The 14,134-nt window shown below is 31.5% G+C and overlaps 1 protein-coding gene across 2 annotated transcripts in view; it reads right to left on the bottom strand.

The window, feature by feature from the left end:
* Window positions 1–257: 257 nt before the first annotated feature.
* LOC130678752 (acetylcholine receptor subunit alpha-type acr-16-like) overlaps window positions 258–14,134 on the bottom strand; it is a 171,817-nt gene continuing 157,940 nt past the window's right edge. For both annotated transcript variants that reach the window (XM_057486195.1, XM_057486197.1), the window contains exons 9-13: window positions 5,901–6,010; window positions 5,413–5,627; window positions 3,586–3,789; window positions 2,875–3,019; window positions 258–2,729 (exon numbers count right to left, since the gene is read on the bottom strand). In XM_057486195.1, the coding sequence (XP_057342178.1) occupies window positions 2,935–3,019; window positions 3,586–3,789; window positions 5,413–5,627; window positions 5,901–6,010 (614 nt within the window). In that variant the 3' untranslated portion in view covers window positions 258–2,729; window positions 2,875–2,934. The remainder of the gene's footprint in view (window positions 2,730–2,874; window positions 3,020–3,585; window positions 3,790–5,412; window positions 5,628–5,900; window positions 6,011–14,134) is intronic.

The raw sequence follows: 14,134 nt of genomic DNA, 5'->3' as shown, positions 1-14,134 counted from the left end.
TATAAAAAAAAAGTATTTCAAAAAATTGCACCTATAGCTTTTTTAATTTTCTGTATGTGCATATTTTTATTTTTTTTTTTTTTTTGTAATTTATTTGTTCGAAAAAAAAATACAAAAATTTTTAATTGTCTTCTAACTTCAGGATCATATTTTTTTAGTACAAATTATTTAAAACCCCTATTATTATTATCATTATCATTAATTTTATTACTATTATTATTATTATTTTTATTATTATTATTATTATTATTATTATTATTATTATTATTATTATTATTATTATTATTATTATTATTATTATTATTATTATAAACTATTAAATATTATAATAAAGAATCGAGGTCAGCGCGAGCTCGATCAGCACCGAGTCCTGCATACGTCGAGGACATAAAAATTCATATATATATATATATATATATTTTATACACCGATCACGAAATTACGTCGCAATTACGTTACTTTAAAATGTGTACAATATTTATATATATATGCACGATTACGATATAAATATATTGGAACACTTTATCGTCAATGAGGTTTTTAATTAATTATTCTAACGTTCCTCGAACGCTCAAAAACTCTTTATTTATTGACAAGAGTTTTCTCGTGTCTCATTAGACACCTGTATTTAAAAACGATTTTACATTTTATTTATTTACCTATTTATTTATATCCTAATTTATTTATTAACTAATTCCGTTACTTCAAGCCCAGCGCAAGGTTTTAGGAGTGACAGGAGACAGCATAGCGGGTTTTATATTCTCGACTCATTCTCTAACGACGCTCGTTAAGATTTTTAAAATGCTGGCACGTGTGACGTCTGAGGCTTTTTTTTACCAACTCAAAGAACAATCGGATTGCAATTAAATAAAATAGTGCAGTATATTTAGTGGCGGATTGCGGGCTGTCGTTTATTGACTAGACACTTTAATTATTTAAACTAATTGTTTGTATGCTCGTGACATGTGTCTGGAAACTAGTCTTCGGTCTGTCGTTTTTTTAAAAATCCATTTAACATCTCGCGTTGTCTGACAAGACAGAAAAACAATCAGGGACTTTATATTTAAATGTCTTTATAAAATTAAACTCGATGTCTAATTTTCCGGTTTTGTTTGCTATTTTTTTTTCCCTCCATTTTTTATATTTTCCCTCGAATTTAATCTTTTATAGATGGGACAGGGACTGGAGCAATTAATATGAGCTGTCCACTAGGAGACAAGCGTTGATAAGCAATATAAATTTTATCCGAAAGTTAACAAAGGATTTTTTAGTGTGTACATCATTCAATGTGATATGCCAGCATGTGAAAGGACTGTAATGAAACTTTTTTTTCACTGCCTGAGAATAGGTCGTAAAAAAAAAAAATAGATTGCGTTTGCTCGAGCCTTTGTTTAAAAAATAAAAAATTTATTTATTGGTCAATAGATTTTTGAGCCTGATAATTAAACCGAGTAATTAATTCCTCAAACAGCCACACGCACTAGACCGCAGCGGCGATTTCGCTACTGAATATAAATAAAAAATATAAAAAAAAAAATTTAAGAATAAATAAATGAATGGATACGTTAACAATATCTAACTTTGCCAAACACAAACGCTCCTTGTCGCGTGCAAAATCTAAAAATTACGCGCTACACGTTTTTTAAATTTTAAACTTTATTCTGCTGGCAAATTTATATATATTTACACGCGGTAAATAAACTGTTAAAGCGTAACGCTTTTGGATATAGATGTGGTATACATATTAGTTAAGTACATATATGACTATTATATTAAAATATATATAAATATATATAAGTGTGTGTTGTTATGGTTGCGCACCGGGTTTCCTTAGCACACCCTACTTGTTATATATATTTATAAATATTTATTTATATAATTTATATATATTTTTCAGCTGGTGAGGTTGTGGTTAATTGCCGAAGATGTATCGGTGAATCTTCGTAGCGTGGATAAAAAGTAAACGCGGTATTTTTTTATTTTTTTTTGTTCGTGTCGCCTTTTTATCGCCAGCGAGTTTATTTAAACGTGAGCGAATCGATTGGCAGTTTTTTGTTGTTATTATTTATTTTGCCGATTAATAATCGAGGCTTGTCTTGTCTTTGTTTTTAAGTTGAGAGATTCGCGTGTGTGGCGACAAAAAGGATTTCAGGGAGATATTTTTTTGAGCATTTTCTCGCAAATAAATTTATCATTTTTTTTTTTTAATTTATAATCGATGAGAAAATTTATCTGCGAGTTTTAAAAATCCAACGTAATTTGAATTGTCGGAGAGCGAAAAAATTTCCAGTACTTTTCACTTATTTATGTAATTAAATTTTTTTTTTGTTGCTGACGATGATGATTTTCGTTAGTGACAGACTCGTCGGAGAATAGCGTCGAGAAGATAATGTGTAGAGTTGGAAGTTATCGAAAGTACTTGGAGAATTTTTGTTGTTGAAAGGTCTTTGAAGAATTTTCCTGCAGGTTCACATGGACGAATTGTAGCCAAGTCTTTTTTTGCTCGTAGTAAATTTATTCCTTTCACGTCGTTTACTTATAAATTAAATTCGTGTTATCGAGTCAACAGTTTTGCAAAGTACCAATGAGAAAAGTGAGCAAACACTCTTACTCTTCGGGTTTCTTCGCAAGCTGTAGACAAACTTTTGCCTAGTAAACTTGTCCACTACGTGACCGACTGTTTCCAGTGAGACTATTCTTAGTGACTTGGCTGATTCGTTCTTCCATGACTGGAAAAAAAATTTTCATTATCATTTTAATTTACAACTATTTCACATTAGAGGTAAAAAATCCCACGGCCAGTGGGGAAATTAATTTTATAAGAGGCATTGAAATAAAATGATGATTTTTATGTAAATTGTAATTAAAAAATACCTAGAATCAGGAGGAGCCTTCTTCGGAAAGGTTTTTTGGCTGCTGGGCCTGGGCAGTTTACTACTGGACGATTATATGTGGCGCTGATAAAAGAACTGCTATCGTTGCAATCACCGTGAATAGTGAAAATACAATCAGGCACAGCCTTAAAAAATTTAAAAACAAATATTTTTATTCCTGGGCTATTTTTAGGATTTTCGCTGATGGTTTTAAATATTAACTCATGATATTGAAGTTAGCCGACGTCTGATAATTTTTTGATTTTTTAAAAAACGATAAGTTATAAAAAAAAAAATATTTGAAAAAATTTCACTTATAGTCTTTTTAATTTTCCACATGTGCATTTTTTCAGTTTCTTTTTTTCTTCAAATTTAATTGTTCAAAATAAAATCCTGAAATTTTTAATTGTCTGCTAACTTCAGGATCATTATTAAGTCACAATAAAAAATGGGAGAAGGTATGGAAGGGGGAGAGGTGCTCAGATAAAATTTTGATTGTCATTAAGAAAATGTATTTAGAGTAAAATGGGCCATCGGGTAGAAATAAAAAAAAAAATTACTTTTACTTCAATTGAGCGAAAATTAAAACTGGATTTAAAAAAAAAAATTTGAATGACCCATTTTACCCTAATTTTTTTCGAAAAATTGGAGAGGGATTCTTTGCATTGGTAGATAATTTTTTGTAATAAAATAAAAAGTGAATTTAATCAACCTGTCAACAGCCATGGCAGCAAACTTCCAATCGCTGATGACCTCAGCCTCCCAGTCGGCTTTTTTCATACGTTTAGTAATAAACTGTAGCTCACTTAGTATATTCTTGAGCTCGCTGTAATGACAAGAAGTCCCATTGTAGGGCATCCCGATAGTGGTTTCCTCGACGGTGGTCGGTCTGCGAGGCGTGTCGTGACCCGAGGTGCTAAAATCAATTATTCGTATCAATCCATGTACTCTCTGGTATTCCATCGGGACACGGGTTGTAAAATTCCCCATCGATATTTTCTCTCTACTCTACTGTGACACCCAATATCGATCAGTAAACGCGCTCCGCTGGCTCGTCCGCGAACCTTCACTACTTGCACTTTTACATTCCCACAATACAACTATCTCTGTTATTACCCCACGTTCTAGTCGTCGACTCTGATAAAACGTTTCTGATATTGAACGAACGTGAAAACAAAATTCTTCATTTTTTAAAAAAATTTTATGTTTGATAAATTCATGCATTACTAGACACAATAATATTTATGTCATTTTATACTCAAGTCCAAGGATAAAAATGGGATTAGAGTCAATAATTATGGATCTACACTTATCCAAAAAATTAAAGGAAGAAAAAAGTTTTATAAATTTTTTAGTGATTTTTGGAAGGTTGTATTTTCGTGAAAAATGATCGTATCAATAAAATAAAAAAAGCGAATTGAAGCTTGAAATCTGTAGTTTAAAGATTTTCCAGCAAAATATTTTTTTGAGCCACGGTTTTTGCGGAATCATAAGAAAAAGGTCGAGACAAAATTTTTCTAAATTTTTTGGTTTTGTTTTTTAGGTCTACGGGGCCGGGAAAGATTTTTCCAAAAAAACGAATTTATGGCTCGTTTAGGAAATTTATTCAGCTACAATTTGCTTTTTTTTGTTTCTCTGTACGACAGTTTGCTGCTGAGATATCAGCCTTCAAATGAAAAAGGATCCTTTTGTCTTTGATTATCGATATCTCAGCAACTAATGGTCGCACAATAATTTGAAGGACAGTTTGAGAAACTTGAATAAATTCCCTACAAGCTCCATTTTTGATTTTTAAAAAAAAAAATTTTTTTTCATCCTTGATATCCATTTGAAAAACCCTTAAAAAATGGCCATTTTCTGGTTTTTCGTCAACTCATCGCTATTCTGGAAGTATCGATTAAAAAAATAATGTTGCCAGGTAATTTTACAGCTTAATGTACCCCTAAAAACCCTGGAAATTAAAATTTTACCTGGTAAGGTAAAGAGAAAAAAAAAAAAAAATAAAAAAAATTCTTGTTTTATCTCGTTTTTCAGAGTTTTTTTTTTCCTTTAATTTTTTGTATAAGTGTACGTCGTTAAAATTTTTTTTTATTATTTCAATCTATGCAGACAAAGTTCAAAAATGAAACTAATAAAAGTTCGACTTGAAAAAACTACAGAAATCTGAGTAGATCTAATTAAATTTAGCAAGATGTTACCTATGACTAAGTTATTTTTTCTATCATAGATAATCTTAAACTGAGAGAAGGAAAGAACCACTAGATTTTTTGTACCATTTTTACTTTTTCTCATTTCTTCCATGCATTTAATTTACTTTTATCATGAGATCTCTATCCGGCATCATGAAACTCAATAACCTCAGATCGCAATGTCATTGGTAGAAAAAATTTCAAATATATTTTTTTCGGACAAAGAAATCACAGGCAAATTTTCTCAACAGTTTCATTTCAAAGATAAATTTAATCAAAAACTTAATATATTTTTTTTATAAATAGTAAATATATCTAGGCATAAATTAGTAGAAAAATAAATAAATTACCGAGCGTAAGTTGAACTGACACTAGACACCGTGGGCTTCAATCGATAATCGTCGTTCATATCAAGAACGTTTGCAATGAGGCTCTTGCTACTTTTATTTTTCCGCTCCATTTCCCGCATCTTGCGGTTGTTTGTTATGGTTTTCCATGTGATGTTTCTCCCAGGCCTGCTCATACCCAGCATCCATGGAAGCCATTCAAGCAGGACTACTTTGACCTACAATTAATACAACTTGTGTGAGACCTGTATCATTACCATCGCTATCAGTCTAAGCCAATAGCGGGGACGAGAGCGACCGGAGCAGCCCCACAGTTGTAAGACAAAGGATCAAACAGACCGAGGGTCCTCTGGAGGCATTGGTCAGCTCAAAGACACCGGCTAAGTTACTTAGCAATCAGTGACAGCGCAAACGTGACTACTGCGCACGTGAATTTCAAATCTGTCAGTCTACTCGTTGACGTTAATTATTATCAATCGTTATTAAATTACCCATGGCTGCATCTCGTGATTATCCGCCGTCCTGTGATGATAGTTGAGCACCAGGACTGTTAGGACCACACTGCTCGCCACCATGAACATTATGCAGTTGAAGTACGTCCCTAATTAATGAGGAATTTTTTTTTTAAAAAAAAAAATTCCCCAAAAAAATAAACAGCGATTAGTTGGTGTTTTTTATTTTTATTTTATCTACGTTATTATTTTACTTTTCATTGAGAATTTTTTTTACTGCTGTCATTTTCATACTAAATATTCTCAATGAAAAGCCGGATGATAAATAAATTAGTATATTTATAACTGATGCAAAATAAAAAGTTAATGATTTTTAATCGTCGATATTTTTTATCGAGTATTTAATTCACTCGTTCATTCATTCTGTTAAAAAATATTATAAATAACTCGGGTAAAACGATTAAATAAAAATACGAATAAACTAATAATGATAATAATAAAAGTATTGATAAAAATAGATTAAGAAAAGTGAAGAAGAAAATAAGAGACGAAAGATCATAAGCGTACTTACTCAAATGCGCAATGCCGTTACACTCATACATTCAGCAGTTCATTCATTTTATTATTTAAATAATAATAATAATAAATATTTATTATTATTATTATTATTACTGTCATACATAGTAAGTAATTAATTAATTAAAATTTATTAAAAAGTTACTGGCAAATACGTATCGTGGAAAAAAGTTAAACATCCAGTGCAAAACATCCAGAGTAAAAACATGCAACATTTTAATACATATTTATATGAAATATTTATTTAGTACGATTTAAAAAGTTTGTTAACACACATAGCACAAATACTTATCAACACATGTCCTACTTTTTTTTTTTTATACTTATCATGGTAAAGTATGGATGCAAGGTGCCTTGCAGTTTGCCGCTAAGTCAAAGCTTCGTAGATATTTTTTTAAAATTTATAAATTATTTAGCTTTAATTTTTGTTTATTTTTAAAATAAATTTTAATAAATGACCTAACAATTTAATTGTAGTCGGTGAGTATGAGAGTGGTTTATCAGGTCGAAAAGCCAGTTTCGAGTGGTACTTTAGGGTTTGAACAAGGCCATGAAATATGAGATTTACGGAGACATGATGAGACTACTTGAAATTTAATAACACTTGTAATTCTTTTTTCCCAGTTATTTTTTTTTTACTGCTTATTACTTTTTTTTTATTTAACCATTATTAAATTTAAGCTTTAAAATATATTTTCATTTAATGCATAAAATTATAGGGTAGAGGTGCCGTTTCTGGCCACTTTAGGGCCAGTTTTGGACACTTGTAAAATTTAAATAAATTTGTGAAAGACAAAGTGACATAATTCATTTTTAAATAGTGTAGGAAGATATTTTTATCACACTGACAGTGAAAATTATATTTTATATTTTTTCATTAATTAAAATAAAGTATCACATGTCCAAAAATGGAGCAGTGGCCAGAAATGGTACCTCTACCCTATATTTTTGTATTCTGAAAATATATAAAATACTCTATTCAATAATCGCCCGAAAAATTTGCCGCTGATGCATAAACAGTTTCATAAAATTTTATTTTTTCGCCTGATCGATTCTGATTGGTCGCAGTGATGCTTATAAATATTTTAAATCACGAGATCTTCCAATTCCTAACCTACGACAAATTGTCTTGTCAGCAAGCCCAAGGTCATTTTATAAGTGACGTTGCTTTTACATTGCGCATGCGCAGGGCAATTAAGCTTGCGCAGCAACGGTTTTCTTTAATTGCGCGCTTTTTTCAAAACTGGAGGCATAATGTCGCCTGTAGGCATAAAACGGCGTTTTTTTCGCGCATTTATCGGAAAAATTGTACACTCTCGAGTGTTGGTAGCACTCGCCTTAGGCTCGTGCCGCCAACTTCACACTTGAATGCACTAAAACTTTTCTCACGATGCAAATAATACACGGAAAGAAATTTTCTTTAAAAATTACCGTTAAATTCACTGTAATCGTGGGACAAATGGCACGACCAAAATAAATTTTACCGTAGTCTACTGTAAATTTTATTCGGTTTTCGGTAAATTTTATGAAGTCTACCACAAAATAAATAAATTTTTTTGTAATTTTTATTTCAAAAATGGTAATAAATAAAAGCGCTGCATTATGTCCCAAGATTACAGTGAATTTAACGGTAATTTTTAAAGAAAATTTTTTTCCGCGTAGTTTTCTGTGATTTGAAATGAGTTATAAATGTAATTCCATTGATGTTTTATATCGGTAGCAACGAAAAAGTTAACTTGACCATTAACGACAATAGGTAATTTGTAAAAGTGTATTTATAGTGTGTATTACCGCGGAAAAGAACGATCAAATGTGAGGTAATGAACAGTAGGACTGCGAGTAATAAAGTGAATTAGTGACGCTGACGGGCGGGGAATTGACCACAGGACTCGCAACTATTGTTCGATTGGGAATTTCAAGTTCGATTCCCTTCTGCATTTACTACGTTAAGCTTACAAAATCACATTTTCACAATTGACAGTCTCGACCGCTTTGTACATATTGACAAAATTTTTTAGTAAAAAATTACCCTGCGATTTAGAACAATACTCGAGCATTTGTTTGAAAAATAGAAAAAAGAATCAACACTATTGGACTTTTAGTTTTTTGTTGTGAAAAAATACATTCCACTCTGCCTGACACAAAAGAATAATAAATTATCACGTCTCCGGTTTATTTGAATTTACGATTAGAAAAATCGATTTTTTTCGGGTAAAATGGAAAAGCCGTAAAAAATGTAATATCAGAAAAATTTGAAAAGTTCAATGAAAATCATGTAAATTTTGGGAAGTAAAACTTTCATAGAAATTCTGTACTAATTTCGTCTACTCATTAATTAATACAAAAATTCAGTTATCAAATTTATATAACAATTTATTTAAAATTTGAATATATATTTATTATAAAATGCACTAGATTATATTTCACATTGAAATCTTGGGTCCTAAAACCCGGATGAAAATGTTTTTGCCTTGACCCGCCGAGGATTCTATTTGAAATGCACATAAACCTTTTTCGGTGCACATACCATATACATTTAAAATTCAATTTATTTTTAAAGCGCAATACAGTATTCGTAAAGTATGAAAAATGATTTTTAGTTCTGTAATAAGTAAATAAAATATCGTTTATCCTCAAGGCAGAGCAATTAATTTTTCAAAAAATACATAATGATTTTCAGTTCATTTTAGCAGATCGATATTGCCTGGAGAACTGGAGAGCTCAAGTGGAATCTCGAAACGAGCTGGGACAATACAATGAGGAACGAGTCTATGGAAAAGTTAGACTGCTGGTGAGTGTAAGAGATGAAGTGGTATAAGGGTGCATCTATTCTACATCTACAGCGAGGATTTATTTAACAGGAATGACTGAAGTAGAGTTGCACTGATAGAGACAGACGATAAACGGTTACGTTGCTTGATATATAAAACCCTCAAGCGGATCAAGATAACGTTAAGTTTCGCCAAATGAGGAAGACGTGATGTGAGATGAGTTGGAGTTGAGGCATGACGGGGGATTAAACTCAACTCACGATACACCTTTTTTCCAGATAATTGTCTTAGTCTCGGTTTTTTATTTGCTGGGGTCGAAACTTTATTTTCAATCGTCTTTGGTATTCATGGCGGGAAATTGAATACTGAATTTAAAGTATAACAGGCAATTTTGTTGTCAGTTTGCCGAGAAAAAAAACAGCGCAGAAAGTTTAATAAATGTTTTGAATGAAATTTTCCGTCAAAAGCTGGATATATAAATTAATCAAAGTTTAAGAGCGTATCCTACGAGGGTACGTTGTTAAATAAAGTTTATCAACGCGACAGTTAGACAACACAACGTTTCTAGTCCCGGTGGGTTCCCACAACTGACAAAGTATTTAATCCGGAACGAGAACTACGATAGGAGTAAGTATGTACCCAGGATATGCACGTTTGTTCTCATGAGATTTTAGAGCTCGTGTGTCATTACGTCTAACAAATGAATGAATAAATAAATAATCACAGTATGCCATACGAAATCTAAGTTTTGCTTCCGGGAATCGGTTTTCGGGAATGTCAGAAAATTGCGGGAAGAGATTTTAGAGTTTATTAAAAATCTTTAGATTACGGAAGACTATTTTTTAAAATGTTATCAAATTTTTTTATACTTGAGTCAATACGATAGTAATAATAATAATTTTCAGAAACATTTTATAAATTCTACGACATACTGAAACGCTCCAGAAAATTTAAAAACTTTTTCAAACAATTCGGGACATTTTTCAACCTCTGGAACTTGGAATATTTATTAAAAAAATAAGTAGGGGAGGGTGGGGCAGAGCGGCCCCCCTAAGCCAATTATTATTTTTTGTGGCTTTCAACCGTAAGATCACTTTACTTTTGTCCTATTTCGAACAAATTTATGGACATTTTGCCAAAATTCTGAAAAATTTTTTTTTTTTTGTGGGGCAGAGCGGCCCCCCTCCAAAAAGTGATAAAAAAATTTTTTTTTTCGTTTTTTTTTTTTTTAAATTGTTTTCATCATTAATAATGTATTTCTTTCTTTTGACAACTATTTTTGGTTTTCTATTACTCGAAAAAAATTTTTTAAAGTGTAATAAATCGTTCACTCTCGATTACCTTAATTACTAATTGTTATTTAATAAAAAAAAAAATCAACTCTATAGTTTTACTTTATTTCAAAAATTTATCAACTAAAAAAAAAATTTTAATTTTTATGAATTTTTAGTGACCAAATTTGCCTCTTCATAGAGAAACAGCCGAAAAATATGAAAAAATAATTTTTTCGGAAGTTTCGGCTGGTCCATTTTGTCCCAGGTGTTATGCGTAGGGCTAGAAATGTGGAATTATAATAATTTTTTTTTAATTTGACGATAAAAATATGAAAAAATCACTTTTTCAAAATTTTGGGCTTGTCCATTTTGCCCCAAATGTCATGCGTAGGGGTAAAAATGCGCAAACATTTCGGATTTATAGTAATTAGTCGAAAAAAAAAATTTTTTTTTGGTCAAAATTTCAGGGGGGCCGCTCTGCCCCACCCTCCCCTACTACTGTACGGTGAGTTACAATACTGGTAATAATAATAATAGTCGAACTATTATAATGATAATTTTAGTTTCTGCTTATACTCAGTGAAATTTTTTTGCTAAAAATATTTAATTACTTAAATGAGACGCAAAAGTTCTTTTTTTTAAAAATTACCAGTTTTTTTCTGTAACAATTTTTGCATTTTTCAGATGAAACGGAACAAAATTATCAACTGATTTCAAAAAAATTAATGAAATTACTCGAAATAATTTTTTTTTTTTTTAATAAGGAGTTATTGTTATTGCGGAGTAGGTTTTTATTTTTAAACGAATGACAATCAAATATATTTAACTACAAAAGGTTAAGAGATAAAAAAAAAGGGTTTCTATTCTCCAGAGGTAAATATTTCGAGATCAATACCGGTGAGAGTTTGAACGGAGCATTAATTCTTGGCATTGGCAGGAAGAAGAGTTTGTTGAAATAGCAGATATATATTCGGGTATGTATATATTTATTGAGAACAACGAAGATTAACGAGTCTGGCTCACCGCCAGTTCCCATGAACGAGCAAACCCTTTATTTTTTGTCTTATTTTATCTCTCCTTAATACTCTTCAAAGCACAACGTAATTAATATATCTTATGATCCCTCAACTGAACTCTCAATTCAACTCTTGGTCTTATTCCCGTCACGTATGAAAAACTCGGTATACTATCGACGTGATATCTCGTTAAAATAATGATAAATCTTAGCAATGCTTCCGCCAATTAACACCCCAGAGCCATTACTCCTCGGCGCGAATTCCCGAAATTGCAGCCATTCTTTTTACAGTCGAGCGAAAAAATTTTTACCTCTACCACTGACACGCTATTAATTTTTTTTGTTATAAAAAATTATCAGGAATTTATTTTTAAAAATAAAATACTGCAGATTTGATGTATGTTCACAGTAAATTCATAAGCTCACAAACTATTTGCTCGAAAAGTTACGCGCTCGATATATATTTTTATGTCCCGTTACTTTTTTTATCTGCAGTAATTTTAATTAAAAGATTAATTATAAATATGAATAAAAATAAAACCTCTTTATTCGAGGTGTCAATTCGTAAAAAATTTTAAAAAACCCGCCAGTTAAGCAGTTATGAATTTTTTTCATCAAGTGTTAAGTGAAAAAAAATTATAACGAGGAGTTCATTGACGGTTTGTTAAAAACGTTAGCGGAATAAAAATTTTTCTAAAGACGGACAAAAAGTAAATTAAAATTTAAAAAAATAAAGTGAATTTGTTGACGTTTAATTGACGTAAGATTTAAGATTGTCGTATGAAAGCATCGTCGTTGCCTAATTATGTTTAAAATTTATTCATAGAAGCGGGTTGAGTTGGGGTGGGTCGGGTTGGGTGTTATCAAGTTGCTGTTACTCGGCAGCGAGTTTACTTGGGTAAATAAAAGTATCCACTCTTTTCTTGTAGTTTGTATAATACTACAAGATAGTTGAGTAGTTGTGTGCACATACAGGCGGCATTAGCTTGCAGAGGGTTGTTAGGCAGGGGTAGTAACACCCAGACTCTTATCAGAGCGCTTTTATACAGGGAATATGCCCCATAAATTGCCTCGAACTTGTTCCCTCTGTTTCTACTCTCTTTCGCGAGTGGCTGGCAAGTAAAGGACATTCATTAACATTGCAACGCCTCTTAATTTAAGTCGTCAGAGAGTTACGCTCTTGGTATATATAATAATATATAATATATAATGGTTGGGTTAGACATGCTTGTTCGCGTCTTGCGTATCAACGACCGTCTGTGCCACTGAAACACTGCCAGGGGAGTTTTTTAAATTTAATCTCTGGAGAACGCTCACCATAAACGATTCCAGCCCTTGCTCTCCCTAATTTTTTTTATTCGTTCCCGGGTCAAAAATAAAACTTGATTCAGGCCCGCTTCGCCTTATTTTCTTTTGAAGTTATCGATTTGCCGACGATTTTTTGATAAGATCTCGACTTTTTCGACTTGAATTTAATTTTTTTAAACTTTTTGAACTTTTTTGATCTTAGTTTCAACTTATTCGTCTTTACTTTGAGCACGATAGTCATTCACATTACTTTTGACTTGCTAAACCAAGTCGAAAAAAAGTCATTTATTCGCCTTACTTTCGCCTTAATGTATAAAAATTATTTCACCTTAGTTCTGACTTTTTCGACTTATAATTTAAGTCGAATAAGTCTAAACCAAGTAAATTTCGACTTGATCTTGACTTTTTCGTCTTAAAATTTAAGTCGAATAAGTCTAAACCAAGTAAATTTCGACTTGATTTAAACTTTTTCGTCTTAAATCGTGACTAAGTAAGCCAGTTAAGTCTAAACCACGGCGAAAACTTAATATATTTCATACCTCCGTAAAAAAAGTCGAGTTTGTCTTGTGGAAAAGAGCTCCAAATTTCGACTTGGTAAACCAAGTCTAAATCAAGTTTTATTTTTGACCCGGGTTATCTCAAAACTCTTGAGCTTTTTTATTTTTTACGGAAAAAATATTTATTTGCAATCAATAAATTTTGCTCTCAGGTCTTTTGCGTCTCAGTGTATGTGTATTAGGGTGGCCCAAAAAAACCGTCTATTTTTTTTTTCGAGTCTCTTGAAAATTTGTTGGTTTAAGATGTTTTAAGAGGGCACTCCAAAAATCAGCTCGATTAAAAATTTTCAAGAGGTCGCTCACGAATTTTGAAAATATAAAAAATGATCGGAATTCGGATTTTTTTGTTCTAAATTTCTTCTTTCTCGTGGCAGCTGTAGTTTATATTTATGAAATCATGACTACGCTGAAAATTTGAACCCAAAATTCAAATATTTAAACGGCGCTCAAGAATTTTGAACATTAACTGATAATATGTATCTATAAGTTTGAATTAGTTTTGCACGCCTCGGAAGCGAAGCGGAGAGGTTGTGCTTTATAACCAACCTGTCAAGGTCACACGATTTCCACTCATTAAAGTGCATATATTTTTTTTCTATTACTCTTACACATTATGAAAAGCACATCAATATAAAGCTGAAACACTAATAAATAATCCTGATACTTTTTTTAATTTGTCTAATATGTATTAATATAAAAAAAAGTTCATTAAAAAAAATTTATCGTGGACGTCCATTAGTCTGTGGTTCAAAAAAACGGCGTGGTACGAATA

This window comes from Microplitis mediator, chromosome 2, assembly GCF_029852145.1.
Source record: "Microplitis mediator isolate UGA2020A chromosome 2, iyMicMedi2.1, whole genome shotgun sequence".
NCBI classification, from domain to species: domain Eukaryota; kingdom Metazoa; phylum Arthropoda; class Insecta; order Hymenoptera; family Braconidae; genus Microplitis; species Microplitis mediator.
The sequence above is the reverse complement of the archived record's forward strand: the minus strand, read 5'-3'. Positions and strand labels throughout refer to the sequence as shown.